Source organism: Myodes glareolus, chromosome 6 (assembly GCF_982192425.1).
Source record: "Myodes glareolus chromosome 6, mMyoGla1.1, whole genome shotgun sequence".
In the NCBI taxonomy this organism is placed as follows: Eukaryota; Metazoa; Chordata; class Mammalia; order Rodentia; family Cricetidae; genus Myodes; species Myodes glareolus.
The window spans coordinates 56,206,442-56,232,213 of NC_142031.1; the positions used below are offsets into that span (position 1 = coordinate 56,206,442).

General features: G+C 44.9%; 1 protein-coding gene across 2 annotated transcripts in view; it reads right to left on the bottom strand.

Annotated features, from left to right (window-relative positions):
* Mboat2 (membrane bound glycerophospholipid O-acyltransferase 2) overlaps positions 1-25,772 on the bottom strand; it is a 123,233-nt gene that overhangs the window by 61,318 nt on the left and 36,143 nt on the right. For both annotated transcript variants that reach the window (XM_085690835.2, XM_085690834.2), the window contains exons 2-3: positions 20,986-21,131; positions 15,780-15,857 (exon numbers count right to left, since the gene is read on the bottom strand). In XM_085690835.2, coding sequence (XP_085546961.1) covers positions 15,780-15,857; positions 20,986-21,131 — 224 coding nt within the window. The remainder of the gene's footprint in view (positions 1-15,779; positions 15,858-20,985; positions 21,132-25,772) is intronic.

Consider the following 25,772-nt stretch of genomic DNA (forward strand, 5'->3'; position numbering starts at 1 on the left):
GAACACTCATAAACGTTTCTTCCAGCACCGTGGATATAGTCAGTGTAGTCGGTCACCCATATAACAACATCACAACCTACACCAGCTACCTAACAAGAACTCTGTACCAAGCTCTATCTTAACTCCCAACTGCACACAACCCTTTTCAACTCTTGCAGTCCATGAGAATATATATGAACTCCACTCGAGTGAGATCACTGAGATTAGTCTTTCTATGCTCAGATTGACTAACATGTCTTCTAGATTCAAGTGTGTAGGCACAAATGACAGGGTTTTATCTTCTCAGGGATAACATATATTCCACTGTACAAACACACTGCATTTTTGTTGCCCATTCATCTGCTGATGGACACATGCTGGTTTCATATTTTGGCTGCTGCAAATCATGCTGCAATGAACTTATGTTCTTTGTTTCTTTTGGGTATGTGCCTAGTAGTAGAATTATGGATCACATGGTTATTCTATATAAACTTTCTTAAGACTCCAAAAGCACAGTCAACAAAAACAAAAACAAATGGAACTGTATCAAATAAAAAAGATTCTGCATGCGTAAGTCAAAGACACAGCACACCAGTCCCCTGAGTGAAAAGACAGCAAGGAAGCCAACAGAGAGAAGGGACAGCCTACCACGGGGCCAACAGAGAGAAGGAACAGCCTACCACGGGACCAACAGAGAGAAGGGACAGCCTACCACGGGACCAACAGAGAGAAGGGACAGCCTACCACGGGGCCAACAGAGAGAAGGGACAGCCTACCATGGGGCCAACAGAGAGAAGGGACAGCCTACCACGGGGCCAACAGAGAGAAGGGACAGCCTACCACGGGGTCAACAGAGCGAAGGGATAGCTTACCACGGGGCCAACAGAGTGAAGGAAGAGACAGCATGCCAAGGAAGCAGTCAAAGCGAAGGCACAGCATACAAATAGGAAAATGCATTTGCAAAACCCACAGGGAACAGAATAAGCCTTCACTGAGGAGTAGATGTGGTCACACTGCAAAACCCTGTCTACTCAGAGAACAGAGCAGCTCCTTCCTAGAGCTCTGCCCATAGTCTAACACCCCTCAAAACCCCTGTTCTCACCGGGAAGTCAGAGCTGGCTGGTCATCCTCCCTCCCTTTCTAACCAGGTGTTGGCTGGGGGAGGGGAGACAAAGAGCTCAAGGAGTTTTAACCAAAGTTGTGAGGGATTCTGTTTGCTCTTTTTCAAATCCCTACCCATGAAAATAAGTTATGGAGCTCAGCGGATTTCCTGCAGCCAATGGGTTCTCTCTTCCTTTTATTCACAGACAACAGAAATGAACCAAACCACCTACCTGGTTTGGTTTTGTATTTTAAACTTTCTTTCAAAATTCAACTTTCATTGCCATACCTGGCTGAGTAGCATAATGAAGTCACTTTGTTCTTATAGCAAATTTGGGGAAACTGCTTTCAATATGCAAAGGAAGTGGGCAGCAGACATTAAGCAGACTGCTCTAATCTTTCGCACTGTCAAGAATAACATTGTAGTTCCCATCAAGTACCATCCAGCTTCTAGTCTCCTCGTCAGTTTCTCTGGGTACATGACCAGATAGAGGAACACTGAAAACTACATCTGACAAGCATGGCATGGTCTTGAAATAGCTGAGAAACAGAATTAACTACAAGCAGAATCCAGGTTCCAGCCGATTTGGGATGCTACAAAAACTGGGACTCTGAAAAGCATGTTTGAAAAATGCTTGCTGTGTCTCCTTTCTGCACGGATCCTAACCAACAAACCGAGCACAGTCAGGACCCCGGCACAGCAAGGAGGCCTATCATTGCCTCATCCTCCACGGCTGCACTTCCACTCCTGCCAGCCCCCACTGTGACACTTTAGGGAAATCCTAGGTAGACCGGGAGAGATGGAGAAACGGAATTCCAGCAATCCTCCAGAGTTCAAAGGCCAGGGCAGCTAGAAAGCATGCGCTTCAGCTCTTTGCAGCTCAGTTTCCGTTCACAACGTAAGCAGACAGCCCAAAAAATGGGAAATGGGAGACAACGCATCCAGCTAAGTGAGAACTGAGCTGGTCGGAGCCTCTTAGAAGCCGGGGCTTGAGATAGGAGAAAACGGTCAGCTCGCAAGCAATCACATCACAGGTGTGTGGGGTGCCATTGGCTAGTAAGGATCTGAGGATACAACATGGGTGCACCTCAGCCTTTGCCATCTGAAGACCTGAGTCTTGCATGGGAGGCAAACATCCAGGCTGCCATGTACAAGACACACCATGGCTGGGGCTCTGTGAGAGACTTTATCTCACTTATTCACACATTTTCAGTGTGTGTGTGTGTGTGTATGTATGTGTGTGCATGCACACATTACCAGGGATTGAATTCATAGCCTTATACATACTAAGCAAGCACTCTAACACTGAGCTATACCTCCAGCCCTTCCCTCATTTTTATTTTGAGACGGGATCCTGCTACATTTCCCAAGCTGACCTTAACTTACTATGTAGCCTAAGCAGGCCTTAGACTTTTGATCCTCTTGCCTCAGCCTCCAGCATAATTGAGGTTACAGGTATGTACCAGCTATTTTCACATTTTAACATCTGTGGAATCAAGAATACCCCTCAGGATAGCAGCCTGTGATGCTTTTTGGCAGTATATAAAACAATGAACATTAGGGATCAATGGTATCCTCATGACATCTACTGGTCCTAACATGCTTCCCAGCATCCGGAAGCAGCTGGCCTGGCAGAATGATGGAATGGTCTTTTAAAGACCCGGTTACAGGGCCGGGCAGTGGTGGCGCATGCCTTTAATCCCAGCACTCAGGAGGCAGAGGCAGGCAAATCTCTGTGAGTTTGAGGCCAGCCTGGTCTACAAGAGCTATTTCCAGGTCAGGGTCCAAAGCTACAGAGAGACCCTGTCTCGAAAAAACAAACAAACAAACAAACAAACAAAAAAGACCCAGTTACAGTGACAATGGGGTGGCAATAGCCTGGAGGACCAACAGGCTAAGGAAGGAGTAACAGTGTTAGGAGGGGTGACTGATCCAGACTGATCCAGACTCCCAAGGGGAAATTAGATAGCCTCTCCCCAGTGGAGGTAACAAGGATTGTGTGGAGCGCAGGAGATTCTTCAGGACATCTCTTAGTGCTACCATGTCCTGTGATTAAAGCCAATGGGGAACTACAACAGCCTAATCCAGGCAGGATGACAGAGGGCACAGACTCTTCAGGGAATGAAGGTATGGGTCGCTCCTCCAGGAAAAGAGCCAAGACCTGCTAAGGTGTTTGCTGAGGGTGTAGAGAATACAGAACAGGTAAAAGGCAGTTATAACTACCAACTAAGGTCACATGACCATCTGCAGAAAAGAGGATTATAATTGACAAGAGGGTTTCTATCACATTTTGTTAAGAATGTGTTTGGGCAGATGTTTGTGATTTCTTTCCTCTATTTCTTTATCATGTAATATAACATCAACTTAGAGAATATCAGTGATTATCATATTTAAGTTTCGAGATAATAAAAGAATGTCCCTAAAGGGATATCTAAACTTCATAATGCATTTGTGGTTTGTACATGCGAAGGTATATCATTTTAGGCATAATTATGACCTGGTTATTGTTTTCATTTGGAAATTAAGCATGGCATAAGGAAATGTGATTATGTGTCAAGTTGACAAGGGTGGACTTGTGATGGCTATTCTTGGTTGTCAACTTGACTACATCTGGAATTAACTAAAACCCAAGTGACTACATACACCTGTGAGGGATTTTTCTTAATTAAATCTTTCGAAATGGGAAGACCCACCTTGACTGGATCTTTTGAGGCGGGTAGAGCGAACTTTAATCTGGGCCACAGCCTCTGTTGGCAGCCTACATAAAGGACATGGAAAAAGGAAGCTTTTGTTCTCTGTCTGCCGACCCTTGCTCTTGCTAGCAAGTTCATTCTTTCACTGGCATTAGAGTCTGCTTCTGTGGGATTCTATGTATACTGAAAAACCAGCTGAGACATCCAACCTCATAGACTGAACAACTACTGGATTCTTGGACTTTGCATCAGTAGACAAGTCATTGTTGGACTAGCTAGATCATATGTCCATAAGCAACTCTAATAAACTAATCCCACAGATGACAAATAGATAGACAGACAGGCAGTAGACGGCAGATAAGATAGGTAGACAGACAGATTGAGTCTATCAGCTTTTTTCCTCTAGACAACCTGGACTAATTCAGGGGTCTCACTAAATTCTCAGTACGCTCCCATGACCATTATCCCGAATACTCCTCACTTAACAACGAGGAACCTGAAGTTACAGAAGCTACGTAACCTGGACAGTTTCACGCAGGACTCAAGGAGGCCAGCAAAGACTCCCTGAGCCTTGGTGCCACTTGAGAGCAAGTATGATCCCACAGCGTAACATGTGGAGCTCCCCAGTTGGGCAGAGTGGTAGCAACTCATTCCACAGAAGGAGGAGAGGGTTTCACCAGGGTCACAGACAGACAGGCTGGGAAAGGACAGCAGGAATTCACGTGGGGGCGGGGTTCCCGGCAAACACAAAGGAGGAGCAGAGTGTGGAACAGTAGGGGGTGTGTGTATAACTACAAATGGTTCATTATGGCTGGGCTGGGCTGGCAGCAGCTGAGGAGCCAGCCCTAGGAACTATGAGTGGACAGGCAGGCTGGGTGGCCACAAAGCCATGGCTAAGCTGCCAATCTAGAGTTTGAAGCAAAAGAGAGCAGTGCTCAGACAGACATTTAGAAAGAGCACCTGGGCACAGGCCAGGGCAGGGCTGGGTACCAGCAGGCACAAGAACAAAAGAGGAGAAATGGTGGCCCAAGGTGTCAGGACAGAGTGAATAATAGCAAATGATCACTGCCATTTTCTGGGGCTGTACCACATGCCAGGCACTCTCTCAAATGCTTTAGAAATGCCCAGTGCCCAAAACAACCCAAGAAGAAAGAGAAAGAGAGGCCAGGGCAGTTCTGTGATGTGGAGGAAGAGGGAGGGGTTATTCCTGTTTCTTAGTTTGACCCTTAGAGGACAAGAAGGCAGGATTTTGGAAAGCAAAGATGAGACTAGGTGGAGCTGATGCCCTGAGCTGTGGTGGTAAAGAATGGGACAAGACAGCAGAAGGCTTTCTACCCGGGAAAGACCCCAAAGACCAAACTCCCTCCAGAGGTCACAGTCTGTTGGGGAATATTATTTTCAGGTGTGTGACTTTTGTTTATGTTGAATTTGTTTAACTCTGTGAAGTTGTGTTACTGTGGCTGGCTAAAACACCTGATGATCCTAATAAAGAAATGAATGGCCAATAGCAAGGCAGGAGCAAGGATAAGCGGAGCTAAAAGACAGTGTAAATAGAAGGAGTACTCAGAGAGAGGACCAAGGAGCAATGAGAGAAAGAGGAAGTCCTAGCAGTGCCAGCCACCCTGCAGGCCACGAAGAAGTAAAATAGAAGTAAGTAAGAAGCATACAGAAATAGAGAAAGATAAAAGCCCAGAGGCAAAAGGTAGGCGGGATAATATAAATTAAGAAAAGCTGACTAGCAACAAGCCAAGCTAAGGATAGGCATTCATAAATAATAAATAACAAGCCTCCATGTGTGTGGTTTATTTAGGAGCTGGGTGGTGGGCCCCCCCCAAAGAGTCTAAAAAGTCAAAAGAGTAAAACGTCACACAACAATGCTCCACAGTTATTCTTCCCCTCTGTTGTTTCTTCCCAGCATGCATCTTTATTCCCCAAGAATTATCTTAATTTTTACCTTACTTTTACCTTAATCCTTAATATCTTTTTTTTTGGTGGATGTGTACACGTGTTTACATGTTTATGTGACTGAAGGATGCCAAAATTAAAGACCACAAAAACCAGAGGCTGGTTTTAAAACAATCCCTTAAACCACCTGAAATTTTATAAAAGAAAAATGGAGAAACCTAAGAAACAAAAGACAACATGTCTCTGTATATTATTATCAATCAATCACCATGCCCCTCCTGCAGTTTACCAAGGAGAAGCGAAATCCTTGAACCACCTAAGCCTGTAAGGGAGTAACAGTGTCACAATAATTCCACAGAACTGACTGCCATTCTGAGCTTTAAGAGCTAAGTAGCTTGAAAAAGGAACATGTGATTTAAACCTGTTTCTTCACATCTTAAGACCGTGACGTCTCAGAGAGCTCTAAGGCGGGTAGCACTGTGTATTCTATAGTCTAGAAGCTTATAATCTTTGGCATTGTAAAAGGAAGCTGTTCTCGGCATATGCAGAGGAGACAGATTACAAAGAACTCAGTAAGGCAAAAGGCCAGTTCCAGCTTGGACTTCCATTATCTCCTTCCTAAGGCAGGAACCGCTCAAGCTCAGCCATGCCTTGGGCCAATTTCAAGGTCAGGAAAAGAAAAGCCCTCACAACTCCTTCCGGGGCCTTTATTACATTTAAACAACTGCTGGGTTTTTATTGTGGGAAATAGATGCTCACCCTTCTAATAACCTTTCACCCAAATGCCAGGCAGATTTCTAGGTCATTAAATAGTTTCTGTAATCCTTTGCCTTTCCTTCCATAGGCACTCAAATACGGAGTCTGGAATAAACTAGCATTAATTTAAAAAATCAGTTTTTTCCTACACATATTTATATTAAAATACTAACTTACAGTATACTAACTTACAGTTAGAATTTTCTTTGGGCTGCCAATGAGTTCCCAAAAAGACACAGACTTATTATTAAGAATGCTTCGCCTTAGCTTAGGCTTGTCTCACTAGCTCTTTTAACTCAATTTAACCAGTTTCTATTCATCTACATTTTTGCTTCGGGGCTTTATACCTTCCTTTCATTCTGAAAGTCCTACTCTAAGTCTGGCTTGCTGGTGGCTGTCTGACTGGCTGGCCCATGACATCTCTCTTTTTTTTTTTCTTTCCCCAAGCCTAAATTCCTCCTCCTTACTCTTCCTGCCTGGAAGTCCCTCCTATACCTCTTCCCTTGCTATTGGCCTTCCAGCTTTTTATTAGAACAATCAGGTGCCTTAGGCAGGCAAGGTAAAACAGCAACACATCTTTATGTAATTAAACAGTGCAACACATCTCTGCATAGTTAAGCATTCAACAACACTAACCTTAATGTGCTACTTTAAAGTTTGTATGTATCGTAATATAATAATTGAGGCAAAGCACTTCAAAAATTCTGGCCAGTTTTAAACAAAGTAGGGAGTCCAGAACTGGGGATCACTGGTAGTCAAGCATTTAGTTAAAGGGTAAACCTTTTTTAAAGATGCCTAGATGCTATATGTTCCCAAGAATTTGACAACAACAACAAAAATGTCAGAGTATAGTATCTCAATGATATCGAATATTTTTTCAAAATATGTATCTGGATGTTTATAGTGACTGGTAAGTAAATAAAAATCTTTTTGTTTAAATAAAAAAAATTCTTTAAAAGACTCCAGTAAACAAATTAACAACTCTGAGGACCATGGATGACTTTCAGAGCCCTGCACGGTGTAAGAATGTTAATGGAATGTGAGAATCCCGCCGCCACAATATCTGCAGCATCACTCCCTCTCAGATGCTGACAGGCTCCCACTGAGATACACCTGTGAATCTCTAGCTAAGGAACTTCCGGGTGCAGGGTGTCTCCCGTGGGGAAGTGAGTTTACAACCAAAGGGGTATAGCTGGCCACACATCCAGCTTTCCACCCCCTTCCCCAGCTCCTGTCTGGGTATCAGAGAGCCTGGCTGCAGGCTTGAGCTGCACCACACGGGCTCTGCCACCCTCTCTCGTCCTCAGCATCCCTGGCACGCTGTTCCCCTTGAGACCCACCTCTAAGACCGCTCACACAGGCTGTTCCTTGTCCTGTGACCTTGTTCACGCCACTCCTCCTCTGTGTCTATCACAGCACCATCTCAACAGGTAAACAGGTATTTTAAACAACAAAGCCCTCCACAGAGTACCTAAGCTCAAGTTCAAGTCACAGTCCAGAGGCTCTACCTGTTCAGTCCAGCCCCTGTGGGTCCCCACAGACCCACAGAGAAACTGCACCTGTCGGGGACAGACAAGGCACACCACACCACAGAGGGCTTGAGTGTTCTGGCAGCCTCAGGCCCCTGCTCCCCCCAAAACTTACCTAAAACCCAAGTTACTATTGCTGTGATGAAACTCCATGACCAAAAGCAAGAGAGGAAAGGGTTTATTTAGCTAACACTTCCATATCGCTGTTCATCATCAAAGGAAGTCAGGACAGGAACTCAAGCAGGGCAGAAACCCAGAGGCAGGAGCTGATGCAGAGGCCATGGAGGGTGCTTCTTACTGGCTTGCTCCCCATGGCTTGCTCAGTCTACTTTCCTGTAGCCCTCAGGACCACCAGTCCAGGGATGGCCCCACACACAATGGGCTGGTCCCTCGTCCATCAATCACTAAATAAGAAAGTGCCCTACAGGCTTAACCAAAGCTGTCTTACAGGGGCACTTTCTCAGTCGAGGTTACCTCCTCAATGACTGTAGCTTGTGTGAAGTTGGCATAAAACACCAGATTTAAGCAAACTGTACAGCATCAAATGACAGGATTTATTGTCATCATCCATAATGATGCTTACAAGAACTCTTTTTTTTTTCTTTCTGCGATGTTCAGACAAGGATTAGAATCATGGGGCAAAAATACTATAAGTCTTTGGATATACCCAAAGCCCAAGGATGAATCCTATCCCTCACTGACAAGTAATATTCTCACTTTAGTTACTAGAACTCCCTCATTTTTAAGTAATATATGATTATTATTTTCAAGACCAGACAGGTATCTTGGTAGAACGGGTAAGTCACACCCACATGAGGGCTGTTGCTCGTGGGTGACAGTGCCTGGCTGGGTGCAAGACCTGACGTACTGCAACTGCGCAACATGACCTATGACAAGGGGAGAATTAGGGACCAACTGGAAAAGCGTCTGGAGTCCCTAACTGACACCAACCTCAATTTCCTAAGTGAAGTGCATTTAGACAGCACCGAAGAGCCCCAGAGAGCCTGCACTTCTGCAGAACAGCAAAAGGCTTTTGAATCTCGTCCACAGGGAACGCGGAGGAAAACAGAAGCGAGGTCCACTTCCCTTCCCACCACATGTTATTGTCTCTCACAGGAGCCCGGGATTACCCTCAGAGAAGTTAATGTTTTCCCCACAGAGTTGCTGCTGAGCCACTAACCACTGCTAATTAGCTTCATGAGGACACATTTTCAAATGGCTTGAGGCTTCTGCCTACCAGATGGCAGCTCCAAGATCACCACTCACGGAGAGTACAGTTACTGGAATTCAGATAGCGTTCTTTATCTAGGAACCCACGCTCATGAGTCTCGATGGCAATGGCAGATGGCATGTCAGAGAGCACCCTAGGACTACCCGCCCTTGTGATACGGGCCCTATCAGCTCAAACTGCCTCTGTCCCCCAGCACCACCCCTCCTCGCCATCACCTGGAATACTCTGTTCTACGGGGAAGCCAAGAGAGAAAAGTTAAGCAAGCAGCTGGGCGGAGAACGCTTCACCTCATGGCAAGCACCTGACCCCACCAAGCAAGGCACCTGCAGCCACTAGCTGGAGGAACCATGATCTCCTAGACGCTTCACAGGCACACACTAGGGACCAGTACTCAACCCAACCCAGACAAAAAGACATCCAAAATCAAGAGCTAGAAAAGTCCACTCCGGAGAACAGAATGGAGCAGATCATTTCCCTTTAATGAGCTTTCTTATCTAAATGCTTCGGCATGAGAAAACTGCAAACTATCCTACGAAAGAGTCATACCCTGGGGAAAACCGAAGCGAACTCACACGCGGTGGTGAAAATGACAGCAGACTACTCAGGGGAGGCTCTGCTGTGACACCAGCGGATAGAGAAAGGCACAGCGAGACTCTGTCATGGTGGGTGGCCTTGGAAAGCATTTCATCCACAAGTTTAAATGCTTCTTCTGGGTGCGCGCATCCTTTATTCCAACTGCTGTGCTCTTAGCCTCTGGAAACTAAGGCACACAGCGAAGGCTGGTGTGGTATTTTGAATGTAACTGTACCCCCATCAGCTCCTATGGGGTGGCACGATTAGGAGGTGTGGCTTTGTTGGAGTGGGTAAGGCCTTTTTAGAGAAGTGTGTCACTGCAGGGACAGGCTATGAGGTTTCCTATGCTCAGGATACCGCTCAGTGTGTCAGTTGACTTCCTGTTGCCTGCAAGATGTAGGACTCTCAGCTATTTCTCCAGTGCCACGTCTCTTTGCCTGCCGCCATTCTCCCTGCCATGATGACAATGGACTGAACCTCTGAAACTGGAAGTGAGCCCCTCAATTAAATGTTTTCCTTATGAGTTGCCGTGGTCATGGCAACCCAAACAAAGACAGATGGTCCACAATGGTGGGCATCTCAGTCTCATGATACAACATTTAAAATTCTGTTAAGGTTTGAATCCAAAATGTCCCCCATGGGTCCACATTTTTAACAGTTATTCATTCCCTAGGTGTCAGCATGGCTTGGGAGGCTATGAAATCTTTAGGGGGTGAAGCCTACCTATTACAAGTAGGTCACAAGGGGAAGGTCTCTGAGGTCATAGCCCTGCTTGGGCTCAGTCCCCCAACATCCTGCCAGCTTGAATGTGAATCCTCTCTGCCACACCTCCTACCTCTAGGACCTGCCTCATCATGGTGATCTAAAACCCTCTAAATTCATGAGCCAAAATCAATCCTGGCTTAAGCTGCTTCTGGAAGATATTGGGGTCAGAGTAATACAGCAGCAGCGATCACAAACGTCTTGTAACTACTGAAGGTATCCCGCACAGTACAGAGTCATTAGATATTTGTGATTTCACTGTAAATTACTCATATTTTTCACATTTTAATCTCCAGGTCACTGATTTTTGTTGACAATCACTTGTCAATTTACAAGAAAAATATTTTAGCTTAATTCCTCTAGACCAACATGTAGTGATATTTTATTTGTATTTTAAAAAATAAAGTTTGCCTGGAGATCAGAGTGGAACAGCTGCATTGATCAGCCTTATAGACCAGGCAGTGGTGACACACACCTTTAATCCCAGTCTTACAGAGGATTGTAAAATGGAAGGAAACAGCTCTCAGACTCAGTCTCATTCTGAGATTCCTCGAGGCAGGATCGCCATTTCCGACTGAGGTAGAGGTAAGAACCAGTGGCTGGCTGTTTTACTTTTCTGACCTTCAGGTTGAACCCCAATATCTCTCTCTGAGTTTTTACTATTCATGCTTCACCAACACCCTTTCCACATTCCCATTTTGATCTACATTTCTGCAGTTTATATTAAGATAACGGCCATTCTCTTCTATTGTGTTGCAAAATTTTAAGACTGTCTTTCTGGAACTCAAAATTCCCCACAGAATTTTGTTTTTAAGTAATACAAGGATACTCTGGTTCCCATACCATCCACAAAAGTTTATTCACCACATCAGAAAAGCACATGAGGATACAAGGGACCTACCCACACTGTGCTTCCTTCTGTAGGGAAAAAAACCTTCCTGAGCCCACAGGGGCGTGGGCAGTCCTGATCTCTTCCTTCCCTCTTCCATGACCCAAGTGAAGAGCTCCCAACACTCCTCTCCTTGCCCACAGCCTCTTCTCTTCCAGGAAAGAGAAAGAAAAGTGCAGCCCAGCAACAGTTGCTCCAGGCAAGCAATCAAGGAGGCAGCTCTGCTCTAGTGAGGGAGGGCAGCAGAGGACAGGCAGAAGCCATTGGCAAGTGTCCTGCAGGGCAGGGCTGACCTGTAGCCAGGTGACTCTGCTGGAGACAAAGACTACAGCTGGATTCAAGTCTAGGAGGCTGCACTATCAACAAAAGTCCACGTCTACTCATTCATTCATGCATGCATGCATGCATGCATTTATTCATTTAGTGAACACTTAACTGAGAACATGCCATCCCAGGTGCTATACCACAACCTGTGGCAAGATTTTCCTTATTAAATGATTTGGCTGAATCTAGCACCTTCCTGCATTTCTAAGGAGTTTTACTGGCGTTCTGCCACACTCCTGTTGCTTCTGCAGCTTAAGAACAGAGCGTATGGCAGTTGTGACAAAGGCTACATGGCCTGCAAACCCTAACGTTCACTACCTGGTTCACTATAAAGATAGTTCGCCAAACCTTGCTTTGGAAAATGCTGGATGAATCCAGCATAATTCTCCCTATATTAATTAGGAGAATTAAAAGCCTAATACATAGTGCTCTGAAATGTTAGCTTAGAGGAGACCTCACAGAGACCAAGAGCCCACACTGGTGCACCTTTGGTCTCAAGGTCACAGAAGGAAGAGGGCTGAGTATGAACCAGGAAGCAGTTCTCGCCAGACACACCAAGTCTACTGGCACCCAAACTTGGACTGTCCAACTTCCAGAGTTTCAAGAAATAACCTTCTGCTATTTTATCAATTGCCAGTTTATGGCATTTTATTATGGCAGCCCAGACCAACTGTTTCTAAATACTCTTCTTCTTGGTGCCTGTCACCTAATCCCTTTTCCATCTCTAAACTCATCTTAGTGCCTGTCACCTAGCCCCCTCCCCCACAATTTCAAAGCCTACATAAAAATACCAACTAGAAAAAACCTGGGTCCCTTGCCAAAGCAATTGCTGTTTGTTTGCTTGTTTGTTCGTCTGTTTTGTTTTTGAGACAGAGCCTCTCCATGTAGCTTTGACTGTCCTGGAACTCACAACGTAGGTCAGGCAAGGTTCTAATTTACAGAGATCTGCCTGCCTCTGCCTCCCGAGCGCTGGCACGCCTAGCTATGCCTAGCTAGAACACGTACTGATGATTTCTGATCTCTCTCTCTCCAGCCCCTAGATTGAGGGCTAATGACAAATCATCTAGATCAAGATCTGAGTGGCATAACACATATGAGCACTTTCAAAGGGGGAGCTACAGAAATCAAGTTCATAGCACACTGAAACACTTTAACTAACACACAGTAATGCTACATAAAGTGGATCATATAATAAATATCTCATAAAAACCACAAGACAGTTAAGCACCCAGAGAAGCATAAATCTTCCATCATTAAAGATTTGAAGTCTGGCTCTTCAAATGAATACACACATCATGCAAAACTACACTGAAAAGAAGGAATGTATGTTAACAAGAAAGCAAGAAAAGGTAAGGCCGTGTGTATGGTGTGTGTGTGTGTGTGTGTCTGAGTGTGAGCGTGTGTCTGAGTGTGAGTGTGTGTGTGTGTGTGTGTGTGTTGCAAACTAAAAAGGAGACCAAAGCACACAATTTTCCCTAGTTGCTATCACCTGCTATTTGTTTCTAACCCCAGTGGTTCAGAAGGCCCAGCCTCTTCCTGACTCCATCCAGCAGTGTCAGAACCTAGCACTGAGTTCTAGTGCCCATGTGAGCACATGGACAGATCACTTCCTCCCTGAGAACGCTGGAGAGGGCGATACTACTCAACCTACACCCCTGCATCATCACCACAGCAGCGCTACCCAAAACTGTATGCGAGGGTCAAAATGTTCTCTACCTGTACCGGCCAAGATCACCACCATACGCGCCAGACACACAGACTCTCAAGCACCTGAAACGCAGCTTCTACAGCTGAAGCACAGCATTTTATTATTATGATTGTTTTTTGAGAATTCCATGTATGAGAGCCGAGTCTGCATCACTTCCACTCCCCGCTCTCACTCTCCAACTACGGCCCCTCCCTCTCAAACTTAGGACCTCTTCTCCATGACCACCACTGTACACACATGCATACAAAGAACCACGTACACACCCGACTGAGTCCACTGAGTGCTGCTCACATGTACATGTGCTTGGGGTGACCTCTTGAGAGTGGATTCTATTTTGTCATTATTATTTGGGTGTTTTGTTGTTTCTGGTTTATTGTTTTTATTTTTTTTATGACAGCCTTATGTAGTCCAAGATGACCTCAAATTGAAAAACACCCTACCTCAGTCTAAGTGCTGGGATTAAAGATATATGCCACAGTGGGCTTAAAAAAAAAAACGCATTTTAAATCTTAACGAATTTAAACTAACAGAATTAGAGCCATTTGTGGTGGTGCACCCCTTTAATCCCAGCACTCAAGAGGCAGGTAGGTCTCCAAGTTTGAGGCCAGCATGGTCTAAAAAGCAAGTTCTAGAACAGCCAGGGCTACAAAGAGAAGCCGTCTGGAAAAAAAAAAATAAATTAAGTAAATAATAAACAAAAAAGAAGCTTGCAGAGCCGCACACATCCAGCAACTGCCGTCTTGTACAGGGCAAGTCTACAGTGTTGAGAAACTGGCTCCACAGACCCCTGCTTTTCAGGAAAGACCTGATTTTATTTGCAAAGCTATGACCTGACTATCATTCCAACACAAGAGCCTGTCACTCTCGCTTTTGGTTATGAGAGCAGCCAAGTCCTCTGTGCACAGCAATTTCACCTGCTTTTCCTTCTACTGTCCAGGTCAGAAACACAATTGTGTTTCATCAGCTATGAATACCACCCTGGACCTGTTGTCTGTGCAAGGCTTTGGAAATGGGGCTTTAAGGGCTGGAGAGGTGGCTCTTGTAGAGCATCTGGGTCGGTTCCCAGCATCCACATGGCTAGAACTTCAGTTCTACATGATCCAACGCCTTCTTCTGGACCCTGCAGGCACTGCACATGTGTGGTACACACTCGGACAAGTAGGCACTCGCACATACAAAATAGGGTCGTAATGATTCAAAGGTTGCTTCACCCAAAACACTCTTAAAATATTCTTAGCGAAATTAAAACAAAACATCTACTTTTAAGTATTAGTTCACAAAAGGGGAAGAAAAGCCAGCACGGGCTGTGTGTAAGGAAATGAAAACCACATCTGTGAAGGTCAGTCTTGTCAATTTGATTGAACTGAGGGACACTTAGGAGACTCACAGAGCATGCTTCTAGGTGTGCCTGTCAGGGCATTTAAAAAACTGGCATGCAGGACAGCAAATCAGAAGGGACCTGCCCTAAATGAGGGCAGCACCATACAACAGGTCTGCCCGCTTGTCAACAGAAAAATGTAGAGGCAGCCAGCTGTGCAGACTTGAGCTCAGGTCTTCCTGTCACTCCTGCTGTGATCTGCAGGCATCACACTCCAGTGTGTCACTGCGGATGGATACCAGGAAACCAGCAGGTCTTTAGCCTCAGGCTGGAGCCACATCACCAGTCACTGTGGTAACGCTGCTCCCAAATGGACACTTCCAGACTAGCCACCTACCCCTGCCTACCCTCAGGTCCTGCTGTGCATCTCACAGTTGCTAAGTCACATCCACTGACTCGGGAAATACTCACTAAACATTTACTGCACACCGAACACTGTTTCGGGGGTCTGGTTACCTCTCGGAATAGTCCCTATTTTCTGGGTCCCTACCTTTGAGAAACTGTTTCCACTTCTGTGTGCGAGCCAGGAACAGGGACGTTGTTCCCTTGTCTCCTTCCCAGAATTCCCATGAATCACTCGATCCTAAACGGCCTTCTACGTCTGCATGCAACCTCTTTAGTACTGTTCTCTACTGCTAATTGCCTAGAGACTACGCCAGTCACTGTTAAACAGGGACAATTCCTGCCCTTAAGTGTTTATCTTGGAAACACTGATTTTTGTCACAAATCAGGGTTCTCCTGGTGTCTAATGGGTAGGAGCTAGGGGTGCTGCTGAACACCCCACAGTGTTACATGTCCGCGGAGAATTCTGGAGCTGATGTACACAGACCAGAGAGGGATGCGCATCCCCGCTTCAGGAGCACTGTGGTGTAATAAATATGACCACTATCTTTGATTAGACTCTATTCAAGGGAAAGGTGTTTTTCTGTGTGAACGCAGTCAATACTCACTGATGCATGCTCTCCACTCCTGCTATGATCATGATGCAGTAGGAAATCCCACTCTGGACGAGAAAGTGTAAGGCATACCTATAAAAAGGGAGAATGTGTTAGAAGCAGCCACAACCATCAAATGCAAAGACTACAGGTGGGAAAGTACTTAATGTAATTAGAAGGTTTTCTGTCTCTGTCTCTATCTGTCTGTCTGTCTGTCTCTCTCTCTCTCTCTCTCTCTCTCTCTCTCTCTCTCTCACACACACACACACACACACACAACTAAACCTTCCCCAGTCCAAATGACATTCTGCAAACACCTAGGATCGGGAGCCCCAAGCCTCAGGCTGAAGGAGCTGGATAAATAAGACCAACCTTTACAAGCCCAGCTCAAGGCCCCAGCGCTCCACATATCCTAGCAACAGGGAAGCAGCGTGGGGCCATGTGGACTGAGGATGGCCGCCGCCCTCATAAGACAAGGAACAATAATTTTAAAAGGAATAATAAACATGGACTACAGAAAAGTCCTGGCAGAAAGCCTGCTGTTTCCCCAAACTTCTCCAGCATCAGCTTTCTACTTCTGTTTACCTTTGTAACAGGGTAATCCGCAAAACCCCCAAATCTATTATCAAAGCACAGGGGTCAGTCAAATGAACTTCCTTCTAAAAATCCAGTAATTTGCTATGATGTGTTTGCGGTTGGCATGGCAGTCCTTTCTAAAATTCCAATACAGAAATCAGCATTTAATGACAAAAGTAATTCATCTATTCACATCACAAATTTCAGGCAAAATATGATCTGGACCTCTGGGACTAAACTCAGCCCAAACCAGCCCTGAGATCAGACATTACACATGCACATATGCATTCTTTCAACTTCTCATTTGGATGGCACGATGTATAGCAAACTTCTGCAGTTCTCATGTACAAATTATTAAGATATTAACATACAATTAAAATTTCTTTTTAACTTCACAACATACTGTCAGATAATATGAATGCGGGAAAACTGCTTACACATTTTTCTACAGACATATTACAAATAAGAAGCCAGCCCCAAGACAAGTCCATAGACGACAGGCACTTTACCCGCTATACAGACTCGGCCAGGCTACATCTCTAAACACACACACACACATTCCACACACACAGGTATACACACACCACATATACACATCCAGAAAACAATGACCTGGAATATTGGCTATAATCAGAGGGCTTTGAGGAGACAGGAAAACATACACAAATATAAATGAAAATAGAACGAAGTTTTAAAGTAATTAATTGAAATCTCATCCACCTATTTATTGTTAACAGTTCACTAACAGACCTTTAGGTACGTTGTTGGGGACTGCTAGGTACTTCTAAGAACTTTTAATACTCAAAAGTATCTTCAACAGGGTGGAGGAGCAAGTCTGACTGAGGAGAGTGTTTCCTTTTCTAGGGAAATTTCCTTGGGGCATCAAGACTTGGAAGCCTACAGCAAAGAACTCCTCAAACATCACCCTAGTGTCTTGACAGACTTCAGGCTCCCACTCCCGGCAGCATGCTTAGCTACCTTTTGGATGCAGGGTAACACTTAGGCGGGTACTTGCCATGCTCGTCTCTGCTGCTGTGGTAAATCGAGGTTGAGCACTGACCAGCTCTGGATTCATCTCTTTTGTGAATTCCGCAATTGGCAGCAGCTCCCTACTCTACCACTCCAGTGACAATCCTTACACTGCCCCTCACTACCTTACACATCATCATTAGTACCACGCACATAGGATTAGTACCATGCACACGGGAAGCACACTCAGGCCACTTCAGGTTTTCAGGATTATGAAGTAACACATGGAAGGTTCATGAGTGTTGTAGAATAGTATTTTGAAGATATGTTATATTTGTGTATGCTGTGGAATGTTTGTTTAATGACGCAAAAATGTGCTGCATTCTTTTATGTTGCATTTGCTTAACTCTGTGGAGCCGTGTGACTTTGCCTGCCTAAAACAACTGACTGGTCTAATAAAGAGCCCTCCAAAAGAGCAAAGAGAAAAAAAAAAACTACGCAGAAGTAAAAAGCTAATTCAATACTACATGAAAAGGGATAACAAGGAGATTGGATAAACAGAGAAATGCCACTCCTAATCAACTAGATAATGGGAGTACAGTCTAGCATCCCTCATCAACAGATCCACTCAAAAACTTCCTACTCTGGAGCACCCCAGAATGCAAGCTTATTCATTCCAGATCTTCAATCAGTAAAGTCTACGTAAATATTCCAAAATCAGACACTTGTAATCCCAGGAATTTCAGACGAGGGGCACTCACCCTGGGACAGACTGAGCCTGAGACCAGCGGTGCTCATGCTAACAAGGACCAGCTCGTGCTCCTCTGTGGTACTCCCGGCCACAATAAGCACTCTCTGTTTCCGTTTTACATATGGGTAAAGCTAAGGAGATTACATTAAGATGGCCAAAGTCAGCGCTGCAAGTCACAGAGTACTGAGACTCAATCTGGGTCTGTCTGGCTTCAAACATCTAAGCTTTCATTACCCCACACTCTGCTGGACAATTTGTGTTCTGTTTGTTTGTTCTGTGTGTACATGTGTACGCTTAGGTTCCTTTGGAAATCAGAGGACCACAGGCAGGGCTCAGTTCTGTCCCTTTATCACGTGGGTTCTAGGGATCAAATTCAGGTCACCTGGCTTGGTAGCAAGCACCTTTTTGCCCACTAAGTCAGCTCACTGGCCAATCAATACTATATATATATATATATATATATATATATATATATATAGTCTTATCAAAGCTATTAGAATGAATATAAGAGGCTTGTAGGCACTAAGAAAAATGGGGGGACTAAGCAGAAGTAGGTGAAGTGAGCAATTATGTTAATTATATTTACAGAGCCAATATGTCCTCCAAAGGGAAGTTGTAAAAATCAATGAGAGGATTGCCTCTGAGGGGGAAAAGAGAAAAAAAAGAGAGAAAGAAAAAAAAAGTAACAAAGCAAAACTAAAGAATAAACCAGAATACTTACCATTAACTAATTCCAACTAATAAAGTTAACTTACTCTCTCCCTCCTACCAAAAGAAGAGGAGGAGGAGGAAGAACCCAGTGAAGTAAATAAATCTCTTGCTATCATATGTAACTTGAAACTTAGGACAACGTAACCTTGAGCTCAAGTTTGGTAACTAGGATGCTGTGTTAGAAGGTATCCATGAAGATTTAACATGGTGAAACACCTCAGTGAAGGACAGCTCAGTGAAGGACAGCTCAGTGAAGAGACTCGTGCACTCTACCCCCACACCCACCCTCCCCTGCCTGCTGCACTCCCTGCTTTTCCATCTGAGCTAGAAGTAACTGTTCTCTGCCCCTCATGAAAGCAGGCTACACACACATAATGGGATACTTAGCTGCTGATGAGAGAATGGATACACCGAGAGACACATTCAGTGTGCTCCTAGAAAGGGGGAAGATAAAATAAGAAGCGTGGGGTATTAGTAACTGTTAAAGCTGGGGAATGAGGCAACTACGGTTCAGCCATGTAGTCCATGTTGCGAAAGCTCTATGATGTTTAAAAACATACACTGCTTCTACAAGTCATTTAAGAAACCTCAGAAAACTTCAATGATATACATACACTTAATGCCATCCAAAAAGTAAAAAGCTCCATATACTTGGATCCTAAGATATTGAGGCAAAAATCATAACCCCACGTACAGTACCAAGGGCTATCAGAGAGCCAGCCAAAGGCAATATGGGAGAGATGAAACAAATGATGCTCACTTGATTGATTTGTGGTAGGCATGGGCAAATTATATTTAGCTGACTTTTCATGAGGTCCTAGGAAACACTTGCAACTGCTGGAGGCAAAGGGCAGATTAAGAAATACCAGGAGTGCAGCCCTGGTAAGGATAAAGCCTGAACACCTGGAGAAGAGCGCATTGTTAGCCTCAGAGTGCACCAGCTCTCCAGCCCGCTGTGGAAGGCTCACATGCAGGGATCAAGTCGGTACACATCCAGCTCTCTCACAGCCTCCTCAGCTCCAACAGGTGCCTGCAGAAGAGCAAGCCAGACTCCTTGTCTGTGAATGGCGAGCACTTGCGAGTGCTCACCCAGGAGGGACACCTGTGAGTCATCAGAAGCCCTTCCACGCAGAGTCTCCACGGCCTTGCCAAGAGTGACTGAGCACCTTCCTGCAGTGCTTTCCTCGTTCAGACATGCACACAGGTGCCAAGTAGCAGCATAGGCCGTGCTCCGAATTGTAGCTCTCAGGCTAGCCAAGTGAGGAAGACTGGGGCTAGGTAACACACTCGCGCGTGCGCGCACAGACACCATGCACGCACACACCACGCACGCACACACACCGCACACATGCATATGCACACGAATGCACACCACACACACACCACACGCACACACACGCACATACACATGAACACACACCGTGCATACCACACACACACACGCACACACCATGCACACTACACGCACCACACACACGCACATGCACACTCACACATACCACACACTCACACACCACATGCATACGAACACACACCGTGCATACCACACACACGCACACACCATGTACACCACATGCACACACACCACACGCACACACACGCACATGCACACTCACACATACCACACACACACACCACATGCATACGAACACACACCGTGCATACCACACACACGCACACACCATGCATACCACATGCACACACAAACACACCGCACACACACACCATGCACGCACACACCACACACACACACACACACACACACATTTGAAGAATCCTGAGGAAAAACTTCTCTCTTAATTTTTCCTCCACTGGGAACAAACAAAAGCCTCTTTGTTGCTAATAGTACGAGAGTCAATCAAGTAGGCTTTCCCAGGCTCGTCAGAGTCAACAACACAGAGAAAACCCAAAGGAACAAACAACACAATTTCCTGCTTGTTTCAGCATAAAATATATTCAAGATGGGCGAACTACTTAACAGACTGTCTTTCTAAGTCCCCCTTGGTCCCTGTTCATAAATCATAAACAGTAAATCTTCCCTAAGACAAAGTGAGAGATTCCCATTTCCAACCCATTGTTTCTAAAGATTTTGAAAGTTACCCTTGAAAGAAAACTTTGTAAGTCAATTTCAGAACAAAATCCATGTATTCCTCTACACACTCAATTCTCAAACAGACCTAACAGCGTTCACTTACACATGATCAAAATACTTACCATCCAAAGCAAAAAAATGCAAGATAAAGGCCCAAAAGGGTTGCAACTACGTGTCTGATAAAAGAGCTAGTTTTGCTTGAATGGAGATAAGTTCGAAACCAAACAGCTGCTAACAAGGCAAAGAGTTGGCACACTACAAAGTTGACCTGTAAAGAAAAATTAAAATCTTGTGTTAGCAACAAACTGGAATTCTTCAATGTTACACTTAACAAAAACACCACAGTCAATATAAAAACTAAGTTCTTTTCATTTATAAAAATCAAAACCCAATAACTGGAGCATTTCCCAGGGAGTAGCTTCAAGTTTAAGTGATGGGTCAATATGCATTTCCTGCATTGCACCTGACAGGAGACAGGTGTGTGCAGGACACCTGGAAGGAAAGAGACAACAGTGGGGACACGGGGATGGTAAGCACAGGACACTCTGTGGGTTTAGGGACAGTGCAACCCATTTAGACAACTCAGGCCTTAACAAATGGTGGGAAAGTAAAGCTCCAAGTTTCCCAGAATGCTCAGGGCAGGGCCAATCTCCCCTGAGTCTCCAGAGGCAAGAAGGCTTAAGGCTACAGATTCAGTGGCATGGGGACACAGGACTATCTCTGGAGGGGAACAGAATGCCGCTGCTGTGGTGTAAACATCACTGCTGTGGCTTAGCTAGAAAGATAGCGGGTAAGACACAGAACCCTGGATGTGTGTTGGGGGAGAGCACACACCTTTCCCAAGTCTAGCAGGGCTACCCTTGAATTCCTCTCAATGTTCAGAGCCACCTTCCTCATAGGCGGAGGCAAGCCTGAGGCGCTCGCTCCCTTCCCACAGGTCTGAGGAAAGGATGTCTTGTGGAATGCGAAGGCTTAAGGAAAGAAGTTGCGTTTCCCTCGGGAGACTCTTCTCCTGAAGTGTGCAGGGAAATACTTCTAAAGGCCTGTATCTAAAACACCCCCTTTCTGCAGGACAGACAAGCAGGCTCTTGCCGCCAGCACTGCTGGTGTGCTGAGACCACTGCTCTCTGGAGCACATTCAGTGCCAAACCGATGTCTCTCTGGCGGGTTCTAGCACTTGCTCCTCCTAAAGTTTTAACTGTGTCTTTGAGAAATAGCCAAAAGTAACAACAACTGAAAAATGATTACTTTTGACACTAATTACTAACATTTATCTACGTGATTCTTAGACTTCTAAAAACCTCCAAGTCCTTCCATCCTTTCTCTCAAACTTATCTTAATTAAACAAACAAAAAATTATAGAGCATTTGCAATAGAAAAAAACACAAGTGAGCCGGAAACAAAGTCTCGACCCTATCCCAGGATAACTAGACTCTGACAGAAAAAGCATGTACACACAGGAACACTGGCAGACGTTAGAGAACCTTTTAGAAGCTGTACAGAAACTGTTTCGAGAACAAGCTTGAAGGCGAATATCAAAACGAGGTGACAAGGGGACTGGCAGGCCGGGACAGTAGTTCCCGGTGCCAGCAGAGTGCCACCACCCCTGAGGAGCTTGCTTTCTCCCACTGCTCACCCTCTGTCACATATTTATATAACATGAAGAAGTTATGACTGCAATAGAAGTAGTCTATAAAATTTTACAGACTTTTAATAATCGCCTACTCTGAACGCCCTGGTCTTTCACATCAAGGTCATTGAGACCAGGCCTCACTCTACACAACCACAATTTCTGGCACACAAACTCTACTTTTTAAAAAGAAATGTCCAATACAGATTCCTGTAACTGGAGGAATGAGAGCCCCATGCTGGACAATAGCGGAAAGGTCATCCTGAGGAACAAGTAACATTTAAGGGGCGGTGGGGGTGTGGGGAGATGAGGAAGCGAGCTCAGTAAGGGCACTCTGGATGTAGGCATCTAATAATGGTACAAAAAGACTGAAAAGGTTTTCATAAAGAAGGCATTGTGACCCCTCCCCCCTCCTCTGCCTTGGAAGGCATGGCACAAAGTAGAGATGGCATATAAGGCTGCTGTTACTGTCCCCAGGGCCAACAGAGAGTGCAGACTTGCTGGGACAGTTAAGGTGTGTGGGGCCAATCAGATGTCAGAACAGGCTAAGCCATGAGAACCTGGGAGAAGATAGGAGATGACAAGGTCAGTCAAGACCAGGAAACAGGAATGGGAAGTCTGGGAGAAATGAATCCTACAGCTTCTGCATATATGGCTTATATGGGCTTGTGTGCACACCCAGACGTGGCTCAGAAAGGTCTGCATCTGTAGTTCTCAGCCCTCCTAATGCTGTGATCCTTTAATGCAGTTCTTCATGCTGTAGTGACCCTCAACCATGACATTAGCTTTGTTGTCACTTCCTAACTATAATTTTGCTACTGTTATGAATCGTTAATATATGTGATTTCTAATGGTCTTTGGCAACACCCGTGAAAGGGTCGTTTGACCCTTAAAGGGATCACAACACACAGGTTAAGAAGCCTTGAGGCAAATGTGAGTCTGAGAGCTGTGGACACCTTGGAAAGGAGTTATAAGAGAGACAAGATGGAGTTGGGCAGGACCCTGCCTGAGCCCTAAAGCTAAAGGATCCCAGCAGCAGAAAAGCAAGTAGTCTCGGGAACAGTAAAAGAAGACCCAGAAAGCAGAAGCCAAGAGGCTGTAGGCACTGTCGCCGTAAGGGCAAGGCTGGGGCAGTAGTTCCCAGCCCTAGCAGATCTCTACTGCTCTCTGGAAAGTATCTTTCTCCCAATCACTCACCCTCTTCCCCAGCACCAAGTTCAAACTGGCTTTCTAGGTAAGTAAATACAGCTGTACTGGTGACCTTGGCAAGAGTAGCAGAAAAGGTCCCAGGAGCACATTTTATAGATCAGGAAATGGTCTCAGTATTTAGGTGAAGTCACTAAAGCCACGGAGTAAAACCCTTCACTTCCCACTACTTGTCAGGATAGCTATGTCTGGGATGTGGCCCTACAGGGAAGAGCAGAGTGAGGCATGGTAGACAGAGGTCAACTTTTCATACTTGCTGTCTTCTAAAAGGAAAGAGTTTAGAATAAAAGGACTTCATTTTTTCTTTCACTTTTTAAATATTTATCCTCCCCTCCCCCGTGTGTGTGTGTGTGTGTGTGTGTGTGTGTGTGTGTGTGTGTGTGTGTGCCATAACATGCACTGGAAGTCAGAGGACAAGGTATGGGGGATCTGGCTTTCTTGATGGCTCTTAAATGTATCTTAAAACTATTAAAACCTAAAGTTAACACCATCTATCCTTCTCTTCCAAACAGAATTACCCGTCTTGGTCTATGTGCTATTTTGTTTTTTTAAGTATCCAACATCAATTCTTTTGCCTTCTCTGCCTCTCTCTCTGGTCCCCTTCTTCCTCCTTCATCCAACATGACCCATGTTTTTTAGGGAGAGGGACGAGGGTAAGGAAGATGACTCCACAAGTAAAGGCATGTATCACCACACCTGGACACCTGGCTTTAAAACCCGGAACCCACACTGGAGGAGAAAGCTAATGCCTGCAAACTCTTCTCTGACGTCTGTGCATGTGTGTAAAAGCACATGTGTGTACATGCTTGTATGCATATATACCGATGTAAAACTATCCTTTTAACAATGCAGTCAGCTCACTACCAGTTTCAACCAGCCATATATATACATATATATATATATATATATATATATATATATATATATATATATCGAACACGTAGGCCCCCCTTGTTATTTCTCACCAGTCCAGCAAAGCAGCTGTTTACACGGCATTTACGTCACATTAGGTATTCCGGGTCACTAAGCGCGATTTAAATGAACGGAAGAATGTGCACTGGCTATGGTAAATGCGGTACATTTTACAGAGGGGCTGTGAATACCCACTGACAGGTATCTGGCAAGGTTCTAGAACCCATCTCTCACAACACGAGGGATCACTGCATCCTGCTCAAGTGACCTGATATTGAAAATGATATGCCTTTGAGCAAACTGCTTTTAGTAATCTGGAAGTGGGGAATGGAAGGCAGACAGGGCAAAGGGGAGAAAGGAAAATGAAAACCCCGGTTACTTTGAGACTGACTCACTACACTCCTCATTTCACACAGAAACAACCTTTAAAGCAGCTGCAGAAACACTGATAAAGAAGCCCCAGCTGAAGATACACCAAAGGATTTCTTCTGTTAGGTGTCCATTCTCCTCATCAGCAAGGGACATGATGGCACCTAACCCTCGGTACCTTGTGCCACTTCAAGGTGACGGCAACAACACTGACAAAAGGACATTCAAAGACAGTAATAAGACCCCAGAATAAATTTGTACAAGCAATTAGGAATTTCAGAAGGTTTCTTCCCAAGGAGAAACCACAAATGTTTCTGACGAGAAACTACAGACTGATAGATTTTGTTTATTGCTTGGTTTTAAGTATGGGGGGGGGGGGCAAAAAATGAAAAGTGGGGGAAAATACTGCAAAACCAAGGAAAGGAAAGTCCCTTATTGGGAAAATTATGACCTCTACAAGAAAACTGGACAAATCGCATAGACAATTTATAGAAGTCATATCCAATAGAACTCTGAAATAGCCTTAATTCTAAGGGGCACAAGCTAAACCATTAGTGAGGCGCTGTGTTCCAACTCTTAGTGGAGAGAGACTGACTGCTACCTGAAGCAGTATGCTACTTCAGGGGCAGAACAGTCTTTTTGTTTGCAATATCCCAGAGACGATGAGGTGCAAAAGCTTCAATGCCAGCCCATGATCAGACATGGAGCGATAAAGACTAGACATTCCATCTTAGGAATGGCTTATTACTGCAGCAAACCTTAGCTTATTCTGACTAGATGTGAAAGTTAACA